Genomic DNA, 23,454 nt, shown 5'->3' with positions numbered 1-23,454 from the left:
TTTGTAAATAAGTTAGATTCCACATATAAGCGATATCATGTGATACTTGTCTTTCTGTCTGACTTTCTTTACCTAGTATGATAATCTCTAGGTCCACCCGTGTTGCTGCCAATGGCATTATTTCGTTCTTTTTAATGGCTGAGTAATATTCCATTGTGTGTGTGTGTGTGTGTGTGTGTGTGTGTGTGTGTGTGTGTGTGTGCGCGTGTGTGTGTATATATATATATATATATATATATATATATATATATATACATACACCACATCTTCTTTATCCATTCATCAGTTGATGGACATTTAGGTTGGTGGACAAGTTCTGTACCTTATTGCATGGACTGGAAATAGGAGAGGGGGTGCCTCTGTGCACTTTTCACTTAAAGTGAATGTCATCGCCTCCCAGCATCCTAACTGGATTATGGGTTAAGAAGTTGATAGAATATCTGACTTTGTTATTTACTTTGTACCATGGAGAGATAATTTGGCTGGGGTCACTTGAATCACTGGTTTTTGAATCTGAGGAGTGGAAGGGAAGGTGGGTCTTCTCTGTCTGCCGCCTCCTCTCCCTTTCTCCACACGGTACTGTTGGTTTCAGGGCCACCTGGGGGCTGGATTTGGATGTGACTTGACTTTACCTAAAAAGCATTATGGGAATGCAGTGAGAGCTGTCACCCATGCTTCTAAACAGTTCTCGTGATTATTTTTTTCCTTTACTTCAGAAAGAAATCTTAGTTTAATTCAAAATAGGCAGGTGGACCGACTTCTCACAGCAGGGAAAGGGTTCCTGTTGCCTACTACTTAAATAAACAAATAATAACCACAGAAATTAGTTACACACCATTCCGATTTCAAGTGGGGCTTTACATTTTAAAGCTGTTTCTCAGAATGTTGCAGAAAGGGCACATAAAGTTGATTCTGGAGTTACAAAGGGAGATACGCTAGAAAAGCCAGTCCTGTCTTGAGTCATTTAGACACTAGCATTTCTTTAACCTTCTTTAGGTCAAGGGAAGTCCAAACCATGAAAAAAAGAAAGTGTCTTTTAGGTCTGCCCTTATTTGTCTTTTTTGAACAGGATTCGGTTGTTGCCAGGTCATGGTGTATTTAATTCCTTAAAGAGTCCACCACTCGATAGCCTTTCCCCCTGCAAGGAGAGGTGACACTGGAGGAGGAGGTTTCTTTCATGTGACCCTGTGCCCCGGCACATGTGACACTGCTCCTCTGAAAGGGGACACGATAGACAGAAGATCATGTCCATTTGCTCTAAAGATAAATGTCACACATTGACTCAATTCTCTTTGAAGCTACTGTTCTGTTGCAGCTCAGAACAAAATAAATGGTTTTTATTTTAAAGACAAAGTTTCTTGTAGAAGCCCGACAAGATTCCCAGGATGCCAGGCTCCTGGTTAAAAGAAATCATTAGGCGAGTTTCCGAGAGAGTGTCTCCAAGCATCTTATTTTCCTGAGTAAAATTTAAATATGCTTAGAAGCAAGCTGGTCTCATATAGCTGAGAGCTAAGAATATTTCCTGGGTCAATAGATACGGTTTTCTGGCTGCTGTTTTTATCCCTGTTTATGAGATGTTATTAACATTATTGCAAAAGCAGAGAAAGTCCAGAAAGTCAGGTCACCTCTTCTGATACTCCCCTTAGGTCCATCGTTATTAGAGCCGTAATCTGGGGATGATGGCATAGAGGGACTTCCTTAGAAAATTCACTTTTTAATCAAGATTCAGAACTATCTGTCACCGATCTCACTTATATTTCCCCAGTGATTTAAACTTAGACTGCTTCAAGATATCAGACTTCTCTCTTAGTTTTACTGAATGCTTACCAGTTGTTAAAATATGCATCGATTATCTTGATGTCAGTAACAGCAGAAAGACCCAGTGACATCCATTGCCAACATAGGTTTTGTTTCCCTGAAATAGGAGTTGAGAGACATGCCCAAGAAATTCCATGGAAAGATGTTAAATCCATGTATATTGCTAGGAAGGAGGATGATGGCTCATCCTACGGAGATACGCACTAGTAGGTTAGTGGGCCTAGAGTGGGGACGGATGGTGCAGGGATTAAACACACCCAGGGCCACCTGGCGTCTTAAACTCCTTCGATGTGTATGGAAAGGTCTGTTTGCGGAAACGACCCACTTGCAAATTATCTTGCCACTTAGGATGTAACAAGGCAAAGTTTGATTTCAAAGCCTACAAAACAATTACATTTGTTTAAAAAATTACCTACCTTGAGTTACAGCGATTTAGTTAAAACCCTCCATGATTTTTTTTTTTTTAACCCAATGAAGTTTTTATGTATAGACAATGGGGCAGAGCACCAACCGGACATGAAGAGATTGGCTGTCATCCCCACCCTTCCACTAATGAGCAGAGGGACCATACTAAGCATAAATCTCAGTTCAGTTTCCTCAACTGTACACTGAACTGCTCGGAATTTATCCTCCAAGACTGTTCCCCGCTTTAAAATTCCTTGCTCTTACTTTCTTTATTTGTCTATCAACTCAAAATAAAACTTTTTCTGTTTTTGAATGAAATATGTTGCTTCTTAAAATTCCCTGTCAAACCTTCTGCAAGATTGTCTCTCTGCCTTGGACAGATCCTGTCCATTGTAAACAGATGACACATACCATTGTACTTTATTAATGAGGTAGTCACACTCCATGCATTGTTAACATTAGTTGCTCCATAATTCATTTTGAAAATAAGTGAGCTATGAGTATGTGAACATCTCTATAAGTATGTGATCATCATGGTTTATATACTCATTCTTTCAAGATGTGTATGGGCATACTCTGTGAAAAGCATGTGCTCTCGGGTTAACATACTTCCGCTGGGACTTACTGGCAGCTTCCTGGACCTTTTTCTTCCATTTCCAGCCCGTGTTTCATTTTCTGATACTCTCTCGACCCAGCCCCTTCCACTTAAGTTCATTATGGCCCAACACACAATGACTGAATTGTACTTGGTCCCCAGCATTGTTTTGGATGCTAGAGACACTAGGTAAGGACTTCCAGCTCTGCCCTAGCCAGTTCCTGCCTCCACTCCCTTCTTCTTTTCTCCTTCCATCTTTTCCATCTTTCTGTTTCCCCTGCTGAGCTGAATTTGGCCATCAGAGTTCTGCACAGGCTGAGCTGGACCTACCTGAATAGCACAGTGGATTGCTGCTGAATTTTATTTCCTCTTGGCTCCAGGAATAATCTGCCATGTTGGGCCAAGCCCTGAGCTACATATTTCTCATGTGATGTTAATTGTTTAAATTTACATCTGCTTGGGGGCTTCCCTGGTGGCGCAGTGGTTAAGAATCCGCCTGCCAATGCAGGGGACACGGGTTTGAGCCCTGGTCTGGGAAGATCCCACATGCCGCGGAGTAACTAAGCCCGTGTGCCACAACTACTGAGCCTGCACTCTGGAGCCCGCAAGCCACAACTACTGAGCCCTTGCACCACAACTACTGAAGCCCGTGAGCCCTAGAGCCCGTGCTCTGCAACAAGAGAAGCCACCGCATTGAGAAGCCCGCGCACCGCAACAAAGAGTAGCCCCCGCTCGCCGCAACTAGAGAAAGCCCGCACGCAGCAACGAAGACCCAGCACAGCCAAAAATAAATAAATTAATTAATTAATTAAAAAAAATTTACATCTGCTGTGGTGGTAAGCGTTCTGCTTTGGAGGGAAGAGTTTATTGTCACTACTATTCTTACCATAGCTACTACGGATAGCCTCCATTTACTGCATGACAGGCCTTTTACACACATTTAGTATTGCTTTTTATTCCAATAATATTATTGCTTATAAAGAGAAAATGTTTTCTCCAAGGGAGCAAATTAGCAGCTATCCATCCCACCAGGTCTAGTAGCATTTGGTGGAATTTAGTTTTGTTTGCAGTGGTACTGACTAGTGGTGTATCTGGGGGAAGTTGTTCATCGGACAGTTGTAAACTAGGTAAAATTATGAACACTTCAATCCTGTTGCCTCGAGAATGTGTGGTTCATTCTGAGGAAGTGGTCCTATTTCCTTAGGCTCGAAATTTGAGTGAAATTTACAGCTATCCGTTCCTTGAAAATATTTTGGCATACAAAATAGAGTCCATCCTTACTTCGCCTTTCTCTAAAGCAGTTAACAACATCGTATACGTGTGGAGGGCATCCTACTAAAATATGAATTTTTTTAATAAATAAAAATGCAAATATTACCAGGGGAAGTTACTGGCCAATTTTTAAACTTGATCTTTGTATTCTGGTTACTTTGATCATTGGCTTCTGTCTTCCTTTCCCGCAGCGATCAGTTAAAAATGTCAAACAGTTACAGTAGTGTAGCTATTTGACCACCTATCTTGCTGTTAGTTTCTCTTCAGTATGAGTATTTGAATTCTTTTTTCCCAGTCAATCCAAGGACACCCTAATTTGTGCACGATGCATATATATTTTGATATTAATTAAAGCTCAGGAAGCATAGCTCCCAAATAAAATATATTTATATGAAATATGAATATGCAGGGTTCAATGTAGTGTATGTAGTCTGTGATCCATTTGCTATGTCGAATAGGTGATTAGGGTAGGGGCTGGGAGGGCATCAGAAAAAATAGGAAGCCTATAGATCACATTAGGCAAAGCAAGTTGTCTGGGGGAAGCCAGCAGCGTTCCTCTTGTCAGTAAATGGCCTTTGATGGCCTCCTATGATGTGCAAGGAAATCTCAGGTCAGTGGAGGACATCTCAGTTTTTCTCTCCTCTCCCAGACAATCGTGTAAAATTAGGCCATTTAGGGTTTAGACGGTAGGAAATACTTCCTGAAGATGGGAATTAGTGGAAGCCTACTTTGATGTTCTTACAACCCCAAGTAGACATCGTCATCATTTCCCCCCCTCTGGCTTATGACACTAATCTCACCTAGGGGCCTGATTCAGTCTTTTCTCTCAAATCTGTTGGTCAACATGTCATCTTTGTGATCAGGATATCAGAGCAGAGGGAATGACAATGCAGGATAGAAAATGAGAGGCCGAATTAGGGATAGGTCAGGAGAGGTCAGCAGAGGCAACCAACAACGAGACACAGCAGGAAAGCTCGTGTGGGTTTATAAAAAGCGTGTTTATAGACCTCTGCAAAGTGTGCTTTTCCTAAAGTAAAAGGAAATCCTCAGTCCCCACCTCATCCCCCAATCAAAAAAAGGAAATACTTGTGATGGAACACATCACAAGGAGAATTTCCAGACTTGAAGGTTATATTTTGAGGTAGAGGATTCTCTTTCCAGGTGCTTGGTTGAGCTAACCAATATTGCTTACACCTGTAAAAACGGCATCTTGGGAGTGCCCTGACTTTATTCCAGAACTCTTCTGATTCCATCCATTTTAAGTGGCTCTTTGCATGTGGAGATTCAGTTGACTCCATGAATACATTTTATGATTATTTTAAAGTTTACACTTGGGAATATTTCCTTTTAAAATTATGAAAGTAATGTGTATATTAAAAAATTCAAATGGTACAGACGAATATACAATGAAAACAAAAGTTTCCCACCGTGACCCCTTCCCTTTAATCCACAGTGCTTTAAAATGAACTGCTTAATGTTTTCCTGGGTACGCTTCTAGACAATTCTCATACAAATAAAATATCATTTTTTAAAAATAAGGTATCATTTCTTTCGTTTCATTTATTCATCCCATTCTTCCTATTCCCCTCTTTTTTTTCTTTTTGTGCTCAAGTATTTAAAAGCAAATCCCAGACCTCATATTCATTTGCTTGTAAATATTTACATATATATAAGGGCTTTAAAAACAAATAGCCTCGATAACTATTACAACATTTAAGAGGATCAACAATTGCTACATGATACTATGGAACACCCGGGCTATAATCAGTATTTTCTTAATTATCTCAAAAGTGTCTTTTTATAATGCTTTGTTCAAATCAGGAGCAAGATAAGCTTCACACCTTGCATTTGCTTTATATGTCTCTTAAGTGTCTTTTCATCTATAACCTCTTCCCTTCTTAAAATGCCAGTTACTTGTTGAAGAAACTGGGTCATCTGTCCTACAGAACGTCCCACATTCTGAATTTGTCTGATTCCATCCCTCTTGGTGTGTTTAACATTTCTAAAAAACAACCTGTATTTCCAGTAAATTTACTAGTTATGTCGAAGCTTGATTAAATATTTTGTAAGAATATTTCATAGATGGCACACAATGTCTGTCCCATTTTTAGTGCTGTTGAGATGAATGGTTTTAGGTGTTGTCAGCTTGATTCATCCTTTAGAAAGTCCCCTACCAACCTTTCACCTAATGGTCTGAGAAGCAATTGATTCCCATTTTTTAGAAAATAAAAATAGAATCTCCCTAGATACATAGTTTCAATTCTTGCTTTATCCACTAAGTGTAATAGCTTGGACATGTTTCTATATTAGCATCTATAGATCTAGTTCATTTTAAAAAATGGTTTCTCATGTTCTATTTCATGGGCGTATTACAACTTATTTAATCAGTTTGGAAATATTCCTGATTCCTCATGATTAAGAACAGACAGTCTGTGTCCTTAACTCTACTCGTTTTCCTATATCCCTAAATCGCAGAGGCTAGTGTGGCCCTGAGCAGTATAAGTTGATAGACTAGATGTGTAGCAACACAGTGTCACAATGGACACCCTCCCCTTGGGGGCTGGTGGAGGAGAGAGTGATCTCTGCTTTCCTTGGAGGAAGTAGTTGGTTTGTTGGATTTCCTGAAAAATGGAAGCATTGGCAGCTGCCCGGTTGTAGCTCTTCCCAAAGTGAGTAGTGGGGCCCAGTCTCTGTGCAGAGGAGGGCAGTGCATCTTAGTGGCCACCCGAGGGACAGAAGCAAGAGGGTGACAACCCCTGACCTTAAGACCCCCTGATGGCCAAATTGGCAGCAGCATCTGCTGGAGCCGAAACTAAACAAGTCAGCAGTAGGAGCCTGAAATTTGTCTCCACTGGAGCTGGGCTTGTGAGGTTCATGACGGCTGTTTGGTTTTCACTGTGGTGGTGTTCTCCGTCCCATTTGACTTGTCTTTATTTCTTACCCTTTTCCAAGTTCAGGAATTCAGATGTGAACTTGAGTCTGGCAGTTTCCTTCAGGAAACAAAGGCTCTGAAGCCTGTCTTCTCTGGGCTGAGCTGGGACAGATGCCCTCCGAAGTGTGGGATGGCCTCTGGAAGCAGGGCTTTCCCCAGGCAGGTTGATCAGATTCTAAAAAATGGAACCCAGATGGACATAATGAGGTGAACGTGGGCTTCTACCTGAAGAAAAGCAGTAATAAAGCTTCCTCATAGATATAAAGTCTTGGAATGGCAAAAAACAAAACAAGATGAAGCAAAAACAAACAAACAAAAAAACCCAAAACCCCACAGAACCCCAAAACCCAAAAAACCCAAAATACCCCAAAACCAAACAAAAAACCCCCTCAAGCCCCCCAGTTCCTTCTTAGTGTTCTTTATAGAGCAATGCATGTGAATTAGCGCTGGACGCAATGTGCCTGTTTGTTTTCCTTAATTTTCCTGTCTTTCTCCTTCTTCCAAGCTTCAGAAGAGGAAAGCGGAAAACCTTTCCAGTGCCCCATATGTGGTTTGGTTATAAAAAGGAAGAGTTACTGGAAGCGGCACATGGTGATTCACACGGGTTTAAAAAGCCATCAGTGTCCGCTCTGTCCATTCCGGTGTGCTCGCAAGGACAATCTCAAATCCCACATGAAGGTAAGCCACCTGCGGATGGGCCTCACGGAGAGGCAGGTACAGCCCGGGCCCTTGCTCAAATCCATGCCCAGAGCTCCGTGTTGAAAGGTAGATTGCAATGCAAATGAAGCCCATTGAAAAGGATCTTGTAAAGGATTTCATTATAAGCGTCTTCAAGTCCATCTGACAACCCAGAACTTAAAGCAGAGAGCAGCTTCAGTATCCAAATAATATACGTAGTGTAGAACCGTCCTTTCCTATTGGGAAGCAACAGCCTAACTGGCCTTGCACGGTGATGCATTTTGGGGCACTAGGAGGAAAAGTTGGGGAAGAGCAAGAAGCAGGGAAAGACGGGCTCAGGAAGGATTGCTGGACCTGCCCCCCTTCCTGGAAGGAATGCCCTCTTCTGCTGTTGCTTTGCCGTCCAGCTTACACACCCAGAGACATCTTATAGGGAGCGTGAGGACATTGAAAGACACCTGGGCTTTAACTTTCACCCTGTGGGAGGCTTGAGGGCCACTCCTGACAAGACTGAGTCCCCTTGAGGCTGACAGTGTTTGAGCCGTCATAATTCCTGGGATCACACTTAGCAAACATCTAAAGACGTTGTTTTCAGTGTCCTATTAGGAGCAACTGGGGGGCTTGCGCCTGTAATGAGCATATAGGGAATTGACTAGACTATGTGTCACTCTTATGTGAGCTGGGGGGAAACTTAGTCATCTAGCAGTCTTTTTAGCAGACCCTATTAATGCTAAGGAATGCAAAGAGGAAACCCAAGAGATCAAAAAAGCATGGCTTCTGAATTTGACAGGCTTGCCTTTAAATCTTATTGTATAACTTACTAGCTAAGTGGTGAGCAAATGAGTCTTTAGACTTAATTTTCTCATCTGTTAAGTGGGAATGATTATGTTCATCTGAAAGGGATATCATTAATATTTAAGGAGGTATTAGCAAAGTATCTGACACAGAAGTGTTCAGTGGTGGTTATTTCATTTCAATAGCTATTGTTGAACGCCTTAATAATAATAACCATCATTTTCACTGATGTTTGCAATATTGTCTCACTGTTGACATTACTTATAAAGCGTTTACTTTCCTGCCGTAAGAGCATGTGTACATAATTGAGGTATTTGCTTTTTTCAAAATGTTGCAGTCTTATCCTTCTGAATAGATCAGTAATCACTGTTTAGAATTGTGGATCTAAAAATGTATGATCAGACAGAACCTCTACTGACTTTCGGAAATTGCTTGGAAAATTAAAAAAATAAATTAAAGCCATGATATAATTTGTTTTCTACCATTTGCCTTTGTCTCCAGGGAGTAGCAGGCCCTTCATTTTCAGAATCCATTTAACCAGGGGTTCTGGTTGGTTGAATTTTACTGAGCTGACTCAGTGTTTTACTTGCATCCCTCTCATCCTCTGTCAACTCTTCCCAGCGTAAAATCTTGTATTTTACACCTGCAAAGTGGATTTGATTAGCAGGATGAGCCTTCCAAAGAAATGCCTTTAAAACTAAAATTTGTTTTTGTTACCGTGTCCTACTCTGTGTTTAGAAATCAGTTCTGGCAAATTTAAAGCTTCAGTGAGCAGAAAACTTGCATCTGGCCTGACACCTTGTAAGCCTGTTTTCAGCTCAGGGTCACTTAAAACAACCTATTTATAAACCCATGGGAAAAAAACAAACAAACTGGGTTTTCAATAGCAAGAACTACTGACCCTGAAACTACAGGGAGATGAGTTGGGTGCCTTGATGATACAGACCGTCGGCCATGACAGCGTTGCAGATGAGAGCAGCCAGGGCTCTGTGGGTCGTGGGGTCTTAGAATGCTTTCAGAACAAATCAATAACCAGTACAATAAAGCAGTGGTGTGAAATGACTACTTTCTTCAAACTCATGGTGTCCTAACCTGTTGAGCTTTTGAGGAGGGGAGTGTGAGAGGGGCTTATGCAAGTTTAATTTCATCAGATGGTGTCCGCTTTCTTTTCTGTTCTCCACCTCACTTATGGGCCCGTGTTTTTTGCTTTGATCAAAGAATTCATGATTTAATTTTGATGAGGCATACTTTCATTTTGGTAGATTTTGAAAACATAGTCTACAGAGAAACATAATAGCTGTGGCCTTAGGAATACATATTCTTTGCTCTGTGCACCAGAGGCTACGAGATGGATAGATAGTCCTACCTCAGAAGTAGGGGCAGTATAGCCTATAGATTAGGATCTCAAACTGTGTGGTAAAAAAAAAAACACCTCAGTTAGAATCTCGGTTCCATGACTTTCAGTAGCTGCGGAGCTTTGGGTGAATCATTTAACCTCTCCAAGGCTCCGTTTCCGCTCGTGGAGATAATAATCATACGATCTATCTCACGGACTTGTTATAAGGGTTAAATGAGATAACAGATACAAAGCACTTAATATGATGCCCAGCATGGAGAAACACACAATAAATGCAGCTACTGTAGTAATTATTATCCGAAAGCCATCTGAATATATATTTACATTTAGAAATAAATCGATGACATGGCATGAAAGAATTACTCTAAATTTTATTGCTTTTCTCTCTTCATGACATAGCTTTCGTGTTGAGAATTTAGAAAAACTGATAAAAAGAATCTGAAACTGGCCCTTAATCCCATCACGCAGAAATAACCATTATCATCCTAATCTGTATCCTTCTATATTGATTACATAAAGCTACCTAAGGAAGAACGGGATTCTACTTTATTTGTTCAACAACTACAGTACTTACTGGGTTCAGGCACTGTACAATTTTCTGAAAGCCTGCCTTTCCTCCTCCATATATCACGCAAATGTTTTTATGGCTTGTTGCGGAAGGAGCTTGTAAATGCCTCCAGCTTCCTCGGGGTTATCTTAGATTTCCATTAAGTCTTTTACAACTTTCCTGGATGAGCGAGCGTACAGGAATTAAATGCGGAATTCATAAGCTAAAATTGAACAGAGAAGGTGAGGAGGGCTGAGATCGGGAACATGGGTGAAGAAACGGCAAGAAATAGGCAAGGGTCAGGGCGCCGACTTTTTCTAGTCTCAGGCCTGCCAGCTAAGGAGCTGACTCCTAGGTAAGCCCCCTCCCGGCCTGCCTTGTCCCCTCAGTGAGGTGGAGATGTTTCCCGAAGTGTCCTCGTGTTTGTCCAGCTGCTACCAGGAGGTAGACCCAGTGATGCAGTAGCCCTTATACTTCCCACCTCTTGGGGTGGTGACAGGCTCTCTCTGTGAAGGATGACCTGCAGAAAGCAGGTCTCTATGGGACCTGGAAAGAATGACACGCTTTAGTCAAGTGTTTCTTGACAGTAGCCGACCAAGAGGGGATTTTAAGCTGATGTCGGGCTAAAGAGAGTACAGATGATCCCTTTCTGTCGGGAGAGCAGGGGAGAGCCTTCCCTCCAAGGCCAAATGCGAGCTCTCGCCCCTCCGGGAAGGTCTAGCTCTAATAAAATTCTAAGTGTGACCGTCAACACTTCATCCACTGTTTTTCTTTTCAACGGTCACTCATTTTTCTGCCACTAAATACAGCCAGGCCAGTATCGGGTGGAAGAGGAACCGCATACAGGACTTGGGCACAGACGCTTTTGAATCCAGGGCTCCCTGTTTGATTTTAGAACATGGGCTCTGTCCTTTTCCTTTTTCCAGAAGCTGCTTCCGGAGCTTCTGTTCTTGGATTAGCTCCTGTCCTCTCCCGGGGCAATAGATGTCAGGACACTCCTGAAATGGAATCTGCCCCACCGCACTGCTCCCAGGGACGCCGGAAGCTTTCAGCCTCATGACCTTTGCCACCTGGTTCCGGGGCGAGCTGTGGCTGGCACCTGTCAGGGTCCCCTGGGGCTGTGACCTGAGGCCCCCCCCCCCCAAGGTGCTTGCTCCTGTGTGAACTGGTTGGAGGAGAGGGTGGGGAATCTTCCCGATTCTGTGAGTGAGAAAGTAAATGAATTGCTCCGCTCCAGAGTGAAGTCCCTTTGTTGAGAAAGAACAGAGACAGTTAACAGCTGGTGACCAAGACTGTGTGTCCCCCCATTCCAGCCCCTCCCGAGGTTGCAGAGGGGAAGCCTTTTAATGAGCACGGCTTTGCTGTAACTGAATTTAAGTGTATACGGTTATTTCTGTGGAGAAATTCAGGCTTTGGGGGACCCAGAATCTCTTCTGTTGTTTTTTTCAAAAAGCCACAGTGGGGTGCTGTAGCGACAGGATCTCACCATTAACTTTTAATTTCTTTGCTTTTGTTGGTCACTCAACATTATTTAAAAGTATGTTTTGGCTGGTGAATAATGCTTTTGGATTGCACTCAGAACGCATAAACGGCTGTAGTAAAACTTGCACTCTTGGAAAGGAAGCCCGCGCAGAGGGGCCAGGTGGCCCAGTGGATTAAGGAATCTTTAACCTTTAACCTTCCTTAGACCTGGATTCAAATCCTGCCTAGATCACCGCTCAAAGATGAGAGGTCGGTTTGACTTGGGTTTTGAATTCCAACCACTCGTTTGTCCAAAATCACACAACTCCCCAAATCTCTTGGCCCAAATCTCCACCATTGGCAGTTTCTACTCAAGGGAGGGCCAGTCCTGAAATAGCAGGGTGGAGCAGGTCAGCCCTGAAGTACACTGGCAGAGATGAATGGGGAAGTTACAAGCTTATGAGCACCTGCCAGCTCGGGCCAATGCAATGATTTCCTCACTTTTTCAAGCACTAAATTTGATTGTGACAGGAAGTAAAAAAAAGGTTTCTAGCCATTTTTACAGGTACTGTGCAGGCCAGGCTGGAACTGTGTTTAAAAGTCTGCATTCTTTCATTGCAGACAGAACCACGTTTGGAAACACTGGTTCCATCTTGCTGAGACAGCTTGGTGGGCATCAACCCCTGGTTTTTGTCCCCCTCTGCTTCCTTTATATGTCATTTTGCTCTAGCCACGTGCTTTGGGGTCTCAGTTTCTCTGTCTGTGAAATGGGAATACCCTGGAGGCATTATTTTCCACATTCTTAATTACCTGGAGAAGCATTTTTGAAAATGGAAATTATGTTTGCAAAATGTAACTAATTCTCTGGGTGGTAATAATTGGGTCCCTGCAGTGTATTTATATTACTTGACAGGTTACCTCTGTTGACCCCCAACTAGTAAGTATGTAAGTTCAAATCGTGCTGGGTTTATAATGTTTTCTCTGAAGACACCAACCGAGATGGGATGACTAGAATATTAGGAGGATTCTACCCCAGACGGCCTCCATTGGCAGACAGCATCCTCAGTCGTGAGTATGGCTTTACTAATGGATTCTTAACCAGCGTGGACCTGCTTTGTGTTCAGGGATGGCCCTCACGACCTGAAGCACATAATGAAGTGCTCCTCTAGCGATGAGATTCCCTGGGCCGGCCCTTTGTACCGTGAGGAAATTGTTGCTGAGTAGCGCGGATGTACAGCAGGGCGTTTTGCATCAGCACACGGTGGCTAGCTCACTCTCCTTGCTTCTCCGCCAGGTTCATCAGCACCAGGACCGGGGAGAGACCTTTCAGTGCCAGCTCTGCCCTTTCACTTCCTCCCGTCACTTCAGCCTGAAACTCCACATGCGTTGCCATCAGCACTTCCTGAGGACAGAAGCCAAGGTGAAGGAGGAGATCCCAGACCCCGATGTCAAGGGATCTCCCCACCTCAGTGACAGTGCCTGCCTGGGGCAGCAAAGGGAAGGAGGAGGGACAGAGCTAGTGGGGACCATGATGACGTCCAGCACTCCAGAGAGGACTAGCCAGGGTGGGGCTGGCGTCTCGCCTTTGCTGGTGAAGGAGGAGCCCAAGGAAGATAATGGCCTGCCAACCTCCTTTACTCTGAATGCTACCGACAGGCCGGCCAACCACACGAAGCTGAGAGAGCCCTCCGAGTATGCAGCCAACAGTGCGTCCGCATTGTTCAGCCAGGACATCTCTGTTAAGATGGCGTCTGATTTTCTCATGAAGCTGTCAGGTACTTGAAGAGGGTTGTCCTCTCTCTCTCTCTCTTCTCTATCCCTCTACCAGTATTCTCATCTATAGAATGAGCTGGTAGGACTAAGTGATTTCAAGATCGCTTGAGATTCCAGTTGTCTGCACGCTCATACATTTTCTCCTTGAGACTTGTTTTTTGCAGTCCTTTGGAAGTAGGCGTGGCTGTGGTTTGGGTCTGAAAACAACGGGGATTGTTGATTTCTTTCTGGTTTTCCCCCTTTATGAGTTCTTGTTGTGGGGGACAGGCCACAGCGTGAGCCAGGTTGGTGACAGTTCTTGGTGTGACCTTGAGTCATTTTAACTTGTCTCTCCGTTGGGTTCTTTAAAGTGCTTGTACGGGTCATCTTGCTTTGTGTTATTCGAGTTCTTTATTGCCTTGCTTTAAAAGATTTTTAAAGGACGTGTACACAGAGACTACTATTAGGAATTATAGAGTTTTAAAATTTGAGCAACTGATAAAATTATCTTTAAATTTTGTTTTTTCTAATGGAAAGTTTTTTTATCACGGTAAAATATACCTAACATGAAATGTATCATTTGAACCATTTTTAAGTATACAGTTCTTTGGCATTCAGTACATTCACATTGCTGTGTAATCATCACCACCATTCATCTCTGGAACTTTTTCATCCTCCCAAACTGAAACCTTGTACCCATTAACCAAGAATTCCCCATTCCACCCTCCCCTCTGCCCCTGGTAACCATTATTCTATTTTCTGTCTCTATGAACATAAGTACTCCAGGTACCTCATGTAAAGTGTAATTAAAAAAAAAAATTTTTTTTTAAACATTCTTTTGCAACTGCCCCAGTGCCTTTTAGAAAAACGATGGAGTATGTTTTCAAAACTTATTACTAATTGATATCACTTTCACCATCAAATTATGCATGATGTTTCTTTTAGTTTTTTTCTTTTTTTTCCCCTCAATTCCTTAAGTTGTGGAGTTGAATGAGGGGGGTGTAGAGATGCTGAGGGAGCGCTGTTTTCCCTGACGTTTTGGAATGAGAAAACATGTTGTGGGTCTGTGCTGCTACTCATTATATTTTTTAATGTCTGATTTTAAATTTTAAAAGAGATGTGGAGGGTGGGGAAAGGTCGGCTGAGAATTGGTTCTATCTTTCAGTGAAGATGGCAGTCCCCAGGATGATTTCCAAATGCCATTTCAGCTCTTTGGAGATTGACAATACCCTTTTAAATGGAGAATAATTGGTCACCACCTTCCTTTAAATGGACTGTGAGTTGCATTTCACTAAATGTCATCGCCAGGTGAATTCGAGGTTCTGCTTCACTCTGAAGTCCCTTTGCTCAGTGACACTTCAGTCAGGTCTTCTGGAATGTCCCCATCACCCCAGGTCTTTGCCCCTCAGGAGTGCACAGCGCTGGTTGGGAGAAATGAGGAAAGGCAGGGGATGGAAATGAGGCACCGCAGAAAGAACTGAGATGGAAATGTTACAGGGAGGCATCCCACCCTGCAAGATGAGTGAGCTCGTCCTACACCGGAAATGATCGGGTGTCAGAAATTCAACCGTGGCAGTGAAGAATGGTCTTCCCTTGTCTTCTCCTCTTGTATCCCAACCTAGGGGGACGTGTGATCTTTGAGACTCTGCTTTTTGTATTTAAACATTTTTGAAAATGTGGGGGAAATTCAGGCTTCTGGTTTTCCTTTCGCTGCTGATCCTTTAGTTCTCACTTCTGGGAGATCTCTGGTTCTTCTTTGATGGTCTCTCCCACCAATGTCAGAGCAAAAAGGGCCCCTTTTCTGGGCTCTTCTAGCACTTTCCCAAGGAATGCAATAGCATATTCACTTAGCATAGCTTAGAAACAAACGGGGACATTTCCTTACTTAGCAGACAGGGGAAACTCAGGATGGGGTTAGTAACTCTTAGGAAGAGGGTACTCCCTTTACTCCAGGACTCCAGAAAGTTTTTAATCCTGAGGAAGGTGAGTGGGGGTGGAGGAAGGTTTGATGGGACACAATTCCTGCTGAGCTCAGCTGTGAGTGCCCGGCATCAGGCTGTAATTAGCCCCAGACCCAGTCTCAGGGAGCACAAGATAAGGCCTGTGGCTTCTGGGAGCCAGGCTTGCAGACAGGAAAAACACAAGAGGAGAAGCCAGTCGGTAGGTTGGGGTGAAAAACTGTGCACCCAGGCCTTATACTGTGATCTGTTTTCTCAGTCGGCTATTGATGGGGACTTGTTTACGGGTTTGGCAGTCGCAGTATTTACTGACTGATCAGTTGGCATAAGAAAACAGATAACAAATGCATGCTGTTTATGCAGAAGGCCCGCGCAGCTATTTTATGGTGGCTTACTAGAGGTCCTGAAACCTGACTTGTGTGCACTGTTACCTAGCAACCTGTTACAAAGTCACCGGGGAGTGAGATGCATTGGTAATTTTTTTGTGTGTGTGCATATTTGGATGTAAATGTAAACTTGGTGACAGTGGCAACGCAGCCCACGGGAAAAGGAAAGGAATACATTTTCCAGAGGTGGGGAGGCATTATTTATTTCTTTTTCTTCCACTCACTCTCTCGTTGGTCAGGCTCTAGAATTGATAGCTCCCGTCATTGTGGTGTTCTACCTGGCTGTGTTTGTGACTGTGATCCCGGGACCACAAGGCCAGATCCCGGGGAGCTGTGCCTGAGTTTCTAGCTCTTTCCCTTATCAGATGTCGGGTTAGCATCAGGCCTTGTCCCTAGGCATCATAACGGCGCCATTGTTCTTGCCATGAATTTTTGAGCTGGGCTCTGTGTGTGCACCTGCTGGGACTCTAGGGTGCAGCTGTTTGTGGACACGGGGGCTGGGAGTCTCTGTGCCAGCCACATCACAGTCTGCAGAACCGGAGCACAGTGGCAAATTCAAGCGTGTCCATACCTTCTTGTTTCCAAAAGAGAGATGGAAAACACTTGATTCTTTCTTGCTTGGTGATTAAGGGGAGTCTTTCTTGCTCCCACTGGATTAAAAATCACTGGTGGAATCCTCTTTTTTTTTTTTAAACCTTATAAATGTGTAAAGGATGCTTACTATTTTTTTTTAAATTTATTTTATTTATTTATGGCTGCGTTGGGTCTTTGTTGCTGTGCGCAGACTTTCTCTAGTTGCGGCGAGAGGGGGCTACTCTTCGTTGCGGTGCGCGGGCTTTTCACTGCGGTGGCTTCTCTTGCTGAGGAGCAGAGGCTCTAGGTGCACGGGCTTCAGTCGTTGTGGCACACAGGCTCTAGAGCGCAGGCTCAGTAGTTGTGGCGCACGGGCTTAGTTGCTCCACAGCATGTGGGATCCTCCCAGCAGAGGGCTCAAACCCTCGTCCCCTGCATTGGCAGGCAGATTCTTAACCACTGCGCCACCAGGGAAGCCCTGGAATCTTCTTTTAAAAGGACTCTAAATCCTTCCCTCCCTACCCCCGTTTTGAGGTTTCCTAGTGTCTGTGATTGTGAAATCAAACCCCTTCCCCGAACCGTCTACTCTTCTTCTGCCTGAGCCCACACTTAACATTCCTTCGTCCTTCAAGATTAGCCTTGTTCCCTAGGACCAAGGTTTTCCAGGCTCAGCACCATAATTGATTCAGGGAAGAGGATGGGACAGTCCCTGCTGCTGGCTTTCTGGGCTGTTGGAAAAGATAATTTTGCAAACTCTGCTCCAAGTTTCAGCCTAGGAGGCAGGCCTTTGAGGGCTGCAGCCCTGCATATTTGCATCGATCTTTCTTGAGAGCCAAAAGGCAGATGCAGACTGTCGCATGTCAGGGCAAGGGATTCAGTAGCCGCGTGACTGGGGCTATGCAGGGGAGAGGAGATTAAATTCCTACTGTTTCTGTGCCTTCTCTCCTTTATCCAGTAGCAGTTCTCACCTTGACTAACATTAGACTTACCTGGGGAGTTTTTTTTTTTTTTTAAATGCCAGGGTCCAACCCCACTGCCAGAAATTATGATTCAGTTGGTCTAGGATAGGACCTAGACCTAGACATTGGTGTTTTCTTTTTCTTTTTTTTTTTTTTTTTTGGCCACACTGCGTGACATGCGGGATCTTAGTTCCCCAACCGGGGATTGAACCTGCGCCCCCTGCAGTGAAAGTCTTAACCACTGGACCACCAGGGAAGTCCCTAGACATTGGTGTTTTCTTTAAAATCCTCAAACGATTCTAAAATGCAGCCAGGACTAAGGACCACTGATGTGGAAGATAAATTTGGTACCTGTTTTTGTGTTTGTTGTTTTTTCAGTGCACCTATAGTTTTTCAGTGCAACTCTCTTCCCTCACTTTCTATCCAAGACCATGAAAAGGTGCCTGGTGGTTTGGGATGGGTCTGAGGCATTCACTATAGGTCAAGGTTAACATGAACTGGAGGCCTGGGTGAGTCATGGTCATTCAGCCCCATGTTTTCCCTCGTGGAGCCACATGACAGGAGAATTAAAAGAAGCATCTTGATGTTCTCCAGTTAGAATTAGAAAGTCTCGAGACTCATCTAGAACATCTAGGAACTGGGAGTATCATCATTAGACGCCTGATTAAAAGTTGCCTGCTGTGGGCTTACATCATTTCTCTTTCTGAAAACTACACTTTTCAAGATATCACATTTAAGTCTAACTCTCCAAATTAGAACCAAGCAGTTGACAGAAACTTGGCACCTCAGTTGTTGGCTGGGAATATCTTTTTATCTTTTTGTACTTGGTTTTTTGAAAATAAAAGATACAAGTCATTTCAACTATTTTTAGTTTGGAAACTGGCCCAAAAAATGTATCCTGTCTCCCATATTCTATTAATTTCATAAAATTGGGGCCGAAACATCTTAACCGTGAGAGGTGGACTTCGGAAAACAGTGACTTGCAAATGGGTCCAAGCTGAATTGTTTCGAATGTGTTAGGAGCTCAGCGGTAAAATGGCAAAGGTTCTCTTGAATAAACGAAGGGGAGCTGGTGAATGTTTGTGTTGTATCTTGTGGTTTCCCGTGGGCCTTTGTTCTGCCACCTTCATCTCTTTCCCATAATGTTATGCATCTGTAGTTACGGTTTGTCTGTAAAGGGCAGCTCCTTATCCTGTGATACCTTTGTTTGTGCTGCTGAAGAAGGAGGGGGCCGGGAGACGCCCGTTAACTAGGCATCCTTATTACCGGATGGCTCTGATTGGCTTTCTGTCAGACATCTTAGCATCCTTCTACCAAGGAAGTGCTGGCCTTCCGCCATTCACGCCCTCAGGCTTTGGTGCCATTAGCTGGGGCCCTCCCCACGCCCAAGTGTGCCTTCCCCCAGTGGGTTTATTTTTGGCAGTCTTCCTCTGTATCTTCAGTTGGGCCCTTTTCTAACCCTGCCTGGCTTTTCTCATGATGGGCACTCACTGATCACTTGACTAAAATTCCTGGTGTCAGAAGCCACATTGTGGGCCCTCATGTGTGCAGGCAGCCCGAATGTCCTATTGAAATCCTGGATTTACCGAACCTGGTGGGTGATCCGTAGGAGAGGGAGAGTGTGACTCTTTCCTGTTTTTCAGTGACTTGCTACTCCACGGGCTGAGGGCTGATCTGAGTCACAGAAGGGAGCAGGTGGCGTAACAAGAAAGTGGGACCTGGAGTGACACACTCACGTGCTCAGGCCTCCAGGGATGGAGACTTTGTGACACTGACTCATTGTTTATGATTTTTCCTTAACAATCACTTACATAGTGCCTGCTCCTTGCTGTTTAACCCGTTTGAACTTCATAACAACCCGAGAGGAAGATACTGTTGGTATTCCCATTGCACAGATGAAAACAGAGAGGTTAAGAAACTTGCCCACGTTTACACAGCTAATAATGGTGGGACTGGGATTCTAATCCAGGCAGCCAGGCTCCAGCATCCCCTCCCCCAAATCACAAAGTAAGGAAGTGGTGAAACTGGAAGTTAGCTCTGTTCTCTGCCCTTGTTTTTGTAGAGTCAGAGTCCCCAGCAAGGGAGCCATTCTCTGAACGTCGTATGTTAGATGCCACCGGAAGTTGTGCTCATACTTGTGGGCTTTTCAGGCATTGCTTAGTGCAGATAGAGTAGTAACAGTAAAGCCAGTTACCGTGTGTCTTCAATGGCTCGTAACAAGCATGTAGTTGAGGAAACCAAGACTGGAAGTCAGTAGTGTTAGAAGGGTTGCCACTGGAATCCAGACGTTTCTTTCCTCACCGTGCTGGATAGAGCTCATCTCATTCCAGAATTGTCCGCACAGTGGTTGTTTAATCTTGATAGACTCTTGGGAAAATGGTTCAAACTCTATGTTTCTGCACAACTGAATCCAGGTCATTTTCTTCCTTCCCTCAGAAGTACATTTTCTTCCACTCACTACTGTTGTTACTGCTGTTACAACTTCTACTATTGTTATCCTGAGCCTTACCTTATTACTAATCAAATGGGTTTCCAGTGAGCCAGGGGCGGTGCCAATTTCTCAGTTAACCCTCCCAACAGCCCTGTTAATGTTAAACCTATTTCATAGATGAGGAAGCTGAGGCTTAGTAGGTTTCGGCGACCGAGGGGTAGAGCAGAGATTCAGCGCTGCCTAACTGTGAAGCTTGGCTCCTAACCACTTAATAAGCTATTACCTAATATTTTTTTTTTTTTTGTCAATTGAGTGAACTGTCTTTTGACCTCCGTCTGCTTCACTGTTTATTTTCCTTGGCTTCAAACCATGACATCGTTTTTAATGCATGCTAATTCAGTCACTAATCTGGTTAAATTTTTGTGTGTCTTCAAAATACACCCACAATCCATCCCTCGAGGGCGGCCTTTCCTGGCCCACCAGCTCTCTCCCGGATGCTTCCTCCACCCCAGGACCCTCCCTCCCCTCCGCCAGGCTTCCAAGGTGTAAATGGACTCTTCTGATACCTCTGGCATCAGGTTGTGCTCCTGCCTGGCTTCCTTCTCCTGAGTAATGGTATCCCCACTCCTCTCAAGAAAAATGCTGAGTCTTCACCAGCTGGTACTCACTCCCCCTGCCCCCCATTTCCATTTACCTGCCTTCCCTCATGTTCCAGGAGTCCGGTCACTGGAACCATGGAGTTCCATAAATCTTCCTCCTGTTAGGTAAAATGGGGGAGGGGGGTTCTAAAAAGAATTAATAATGTTATTTAAACCAAAATAACTAGGGACTTCCCTGGCGGTCCAGTGGTTAGGACTCTGCGCTTCCGCTGCAGAGGGCACAGGTTCGATCTCTGGTCGGGGAATGAAGATACCTCATGCTGTGCGGTGTGGCCCAAAAAACCCCACAAAATAACTAGTTTAATGCACCTCTGACCCCCAGTGGTTCTGTATCTTTGTAGAGAATTTCTAGCAACATTGCCCCTTATTGCTGTGATATCCACCGCTACTGCCTGCTCCAATGATACTTAGAATCTTAACATCCACGTTGATCCTTGCATTACTGCTCGTGTCTTAGCCTTGCCTCTTCAACTATGTTTCAGATTGCTAAGGGGGGGGGAGGGACAGCGGCAGGGGATGATGTTTCCTTTATAATGTCCTTATCTTTGTATCATCCACAATGTATTCTGTGGTAGATGATAAGAAAGGTATTCCATTAGTCATATACACTCTGGGAGGCAGGTTTTCAGAGGATGTGGTATTACTTCACTTAAAAAAGATTTAAAGGGCTTCCCTGGTGGTGCAGTGGTTGAGAATCTGCCTGCCAATGCAGGGGACATGGGTTCGAGCTCTGGTCTGGGAAGATCCCACATGCCGCGGAGCAACTGGGCCCGTGAGCTACAACTGCTGAGCCTGTGCTCCGCAACAAGAGAGGCCGCGATAGTGAGAGGCCCGCGCACCGCGATGAAGAGTGGCCCCCGCTTGCCGCAACTAGAGAAAGTCCTCGCACAGAAACCAAGACCCAACGCAGCCAAAAATAAATAAATAAAGATTTAACTTTAAAAAAAAAGATTTACAAAGTCACAACCAGCTCCTAGTGCCATAAAGAGTACGGAAGAAAGAGGTGGTCCATGGGAAGAAAACAGGCTGTTCAAAGGGAGCCTCAAAGGGTGTGAGCACCTTGGCGTTGGCCGGGACCTCAGCTTCTGGGGCCAAATCTAGGAACTAGAGTCGGTCACACAGGGAGTTAAGTAACAAACCGGTCCACAGTTTAGCAGCTCAACACAATAGCCATTTACTTAGCTTACGAGTTTGGGGACTGGCAGTTGGGCATGGCTGACCGGTGTGCTTTTCCTGGTCTCTTCTGGGCTGACTCATCCATCTGCAGCACCTTGCCAGGTTGCCAGGGCATGGCTGGTCTACGTGGGTCCCAGCTGGGAGGGCTTCTTTCTGTCCCCCAGGGTGTCCCATCCTTCAGTGTGTTAGCCTGGGCTCGCCCACATGGCAGCTGGCTTCCAAAGGAGAGAGCAGAAGTGCTCCAGGAGGCTGGGCTCAAAGCTGGTCCAGCGGCATCACTTCCACCACCTTCCAGTGACCAAATCCAGCCACTTCAACCCAGATTCAAAGGGTGGGATAATCTGCTCCACCTCTTGATGGGAAGAGCCGTGGAGTCACATGGCAAAAGGGGTGGGTTTGCAGGCAGAAGGGACCATGAGGACCATTTTGCAGTCTCCTTGCAACGCCCAGAGTGCCTCAGACTCACTGGGTGCTCCACAAAGACAAAAACACATTAAAATACCAATGTATGAACCAGAATGTCAGTACAGTCATTTAAAATGACAAGTGTAACGATCAAGAGCAGATGTCATTTGGGGCAGATGGTCACTGACTTCCCTGAAGAGTGTTGGAAATATATGATCCAATCTTTAGGCTTTCTTTTTTTCCAGTCTCAAGTCACCTCAAGCTGTTCTTACATGCAAATCACTCCACGGCTGTTCCTACAGCTCATTCTTTGGATGTGTTAATAGCGTGAATTTCAAATGCAGTTTTCTCTCCCCTCTCCTCCCGGCTAGAGGCTTGATCGGTTTTCCAGGACTGGTCCTTCCTGCTTTTGACAAGGGAGATATCCTGTCTGTTAAGTGGATTCCAGCAGATAGCTGCTCTTGCTTATTATGTGCGGCTTCTAGTAGTTTCGTTCACGGAGAAAAGCCTTATTTATTTATTTTAAAGTTCGGTGGCGCTGCTTATCGTTATTACCCTCCCTACTCCAAAGGCTCTTTTGTCTTCCCTTTGTCGCTCTGTCTATAATCTCAGTAGCTGTCACAGGGGACCTGCGCGGCCCTAGTCTGCAGACACAGACACTGAAGTGTGACCAAGGATTAGCTCAGGTGCGGATGAAAGATATAATGAAATATAATGAGAAATATAAGATGGTTAAAACTCCGCTAAACACTAAGTATAAAACTACTTAAGGCCAATTAAGTAGTTTACCTTATGAGAGAGCAAGGTTTGAAAATATTTAGCTAATGTTTTAAACTTTCTATTTGAATATAATAGGCTTCACTGTTATTAATTATTATTTAATGAAATCTCGACTTTCCTTATGATTTCTGAAGGCAATTTATTTTCTTCTCACCCAAAGTGCATCAAGTTGTCAAAAAAATCCCAGGTCCCCAGACGGATCATACATCCTTACATACACTTACAAGGGACCTTGGGTAGTTATAACAGCCCTGGTTTGTAATCTGGAGAGTTGAGCTCTGACTCTGATTCTATCATGAATGAGCTGTGTGGTTTTAGAAAGGTCATATCATTCTCCGAGACTGTGTTTTCTTATTGTAAAATAAGGGAGTGGAAAACAGTAATGGTTTTCATTTTGTTGGTTGGTTTTCAAACATTAAACCCATTTTTTTCCAAACAAAATCTTAAGGGCAGACTCAATATACAAAACACGAAGAAGATGTAGTTTAATGTATTTTTAAATTTAACTTTAGTTT

General features: G+C 44.1%; 1 protein-coding gene across 1 annotated transcript in view; it reads left to right on the top strand.

Annotated features, from left to right (window-relative positions):
• ZNF827 (zinc finger protein 827) overlaps positions 1 to 23,454 on the top strand; it is a 177,855-nt gene that overhangs the window by 41,108 nt on the left and 113,293 nt on the right. Inside the window, exons 3-4 of the mRNA XM_060011635.1 lie at positions 7,528 to 7,700; positions 13,155 to 13,635. Coding sequence (XP_059867618.1) covers positions 7,528 to 7,700; positions 13,155 to 13,635 — 654 coding nt within the window. The remainder of the gene's footprint in view (positions 1 to 7,527; positions 7,701 to 13,154; positions 13,636 to 23,454) is intronic.

This window comes from Delphinus delphis, chromosome 5 (genome assembly GCF_949987515.2).
Source record: "Delphinus delphis chromosome 5, mDelDel1.2, whole genome shotgun sequence".
Taxonomy (NCBI): domain Eukaryota; kingdom Metazoa; phylum Chordata; class Mammalia; order Artiodactyla; family Delphinidae; genus Delphinus; species Delphinus delphis.
The sequence above is the reverse complement of the archived record's forward strand: the minus strand, read 5'-3'. Positions and strand labels throughout refer to the sequence as shown.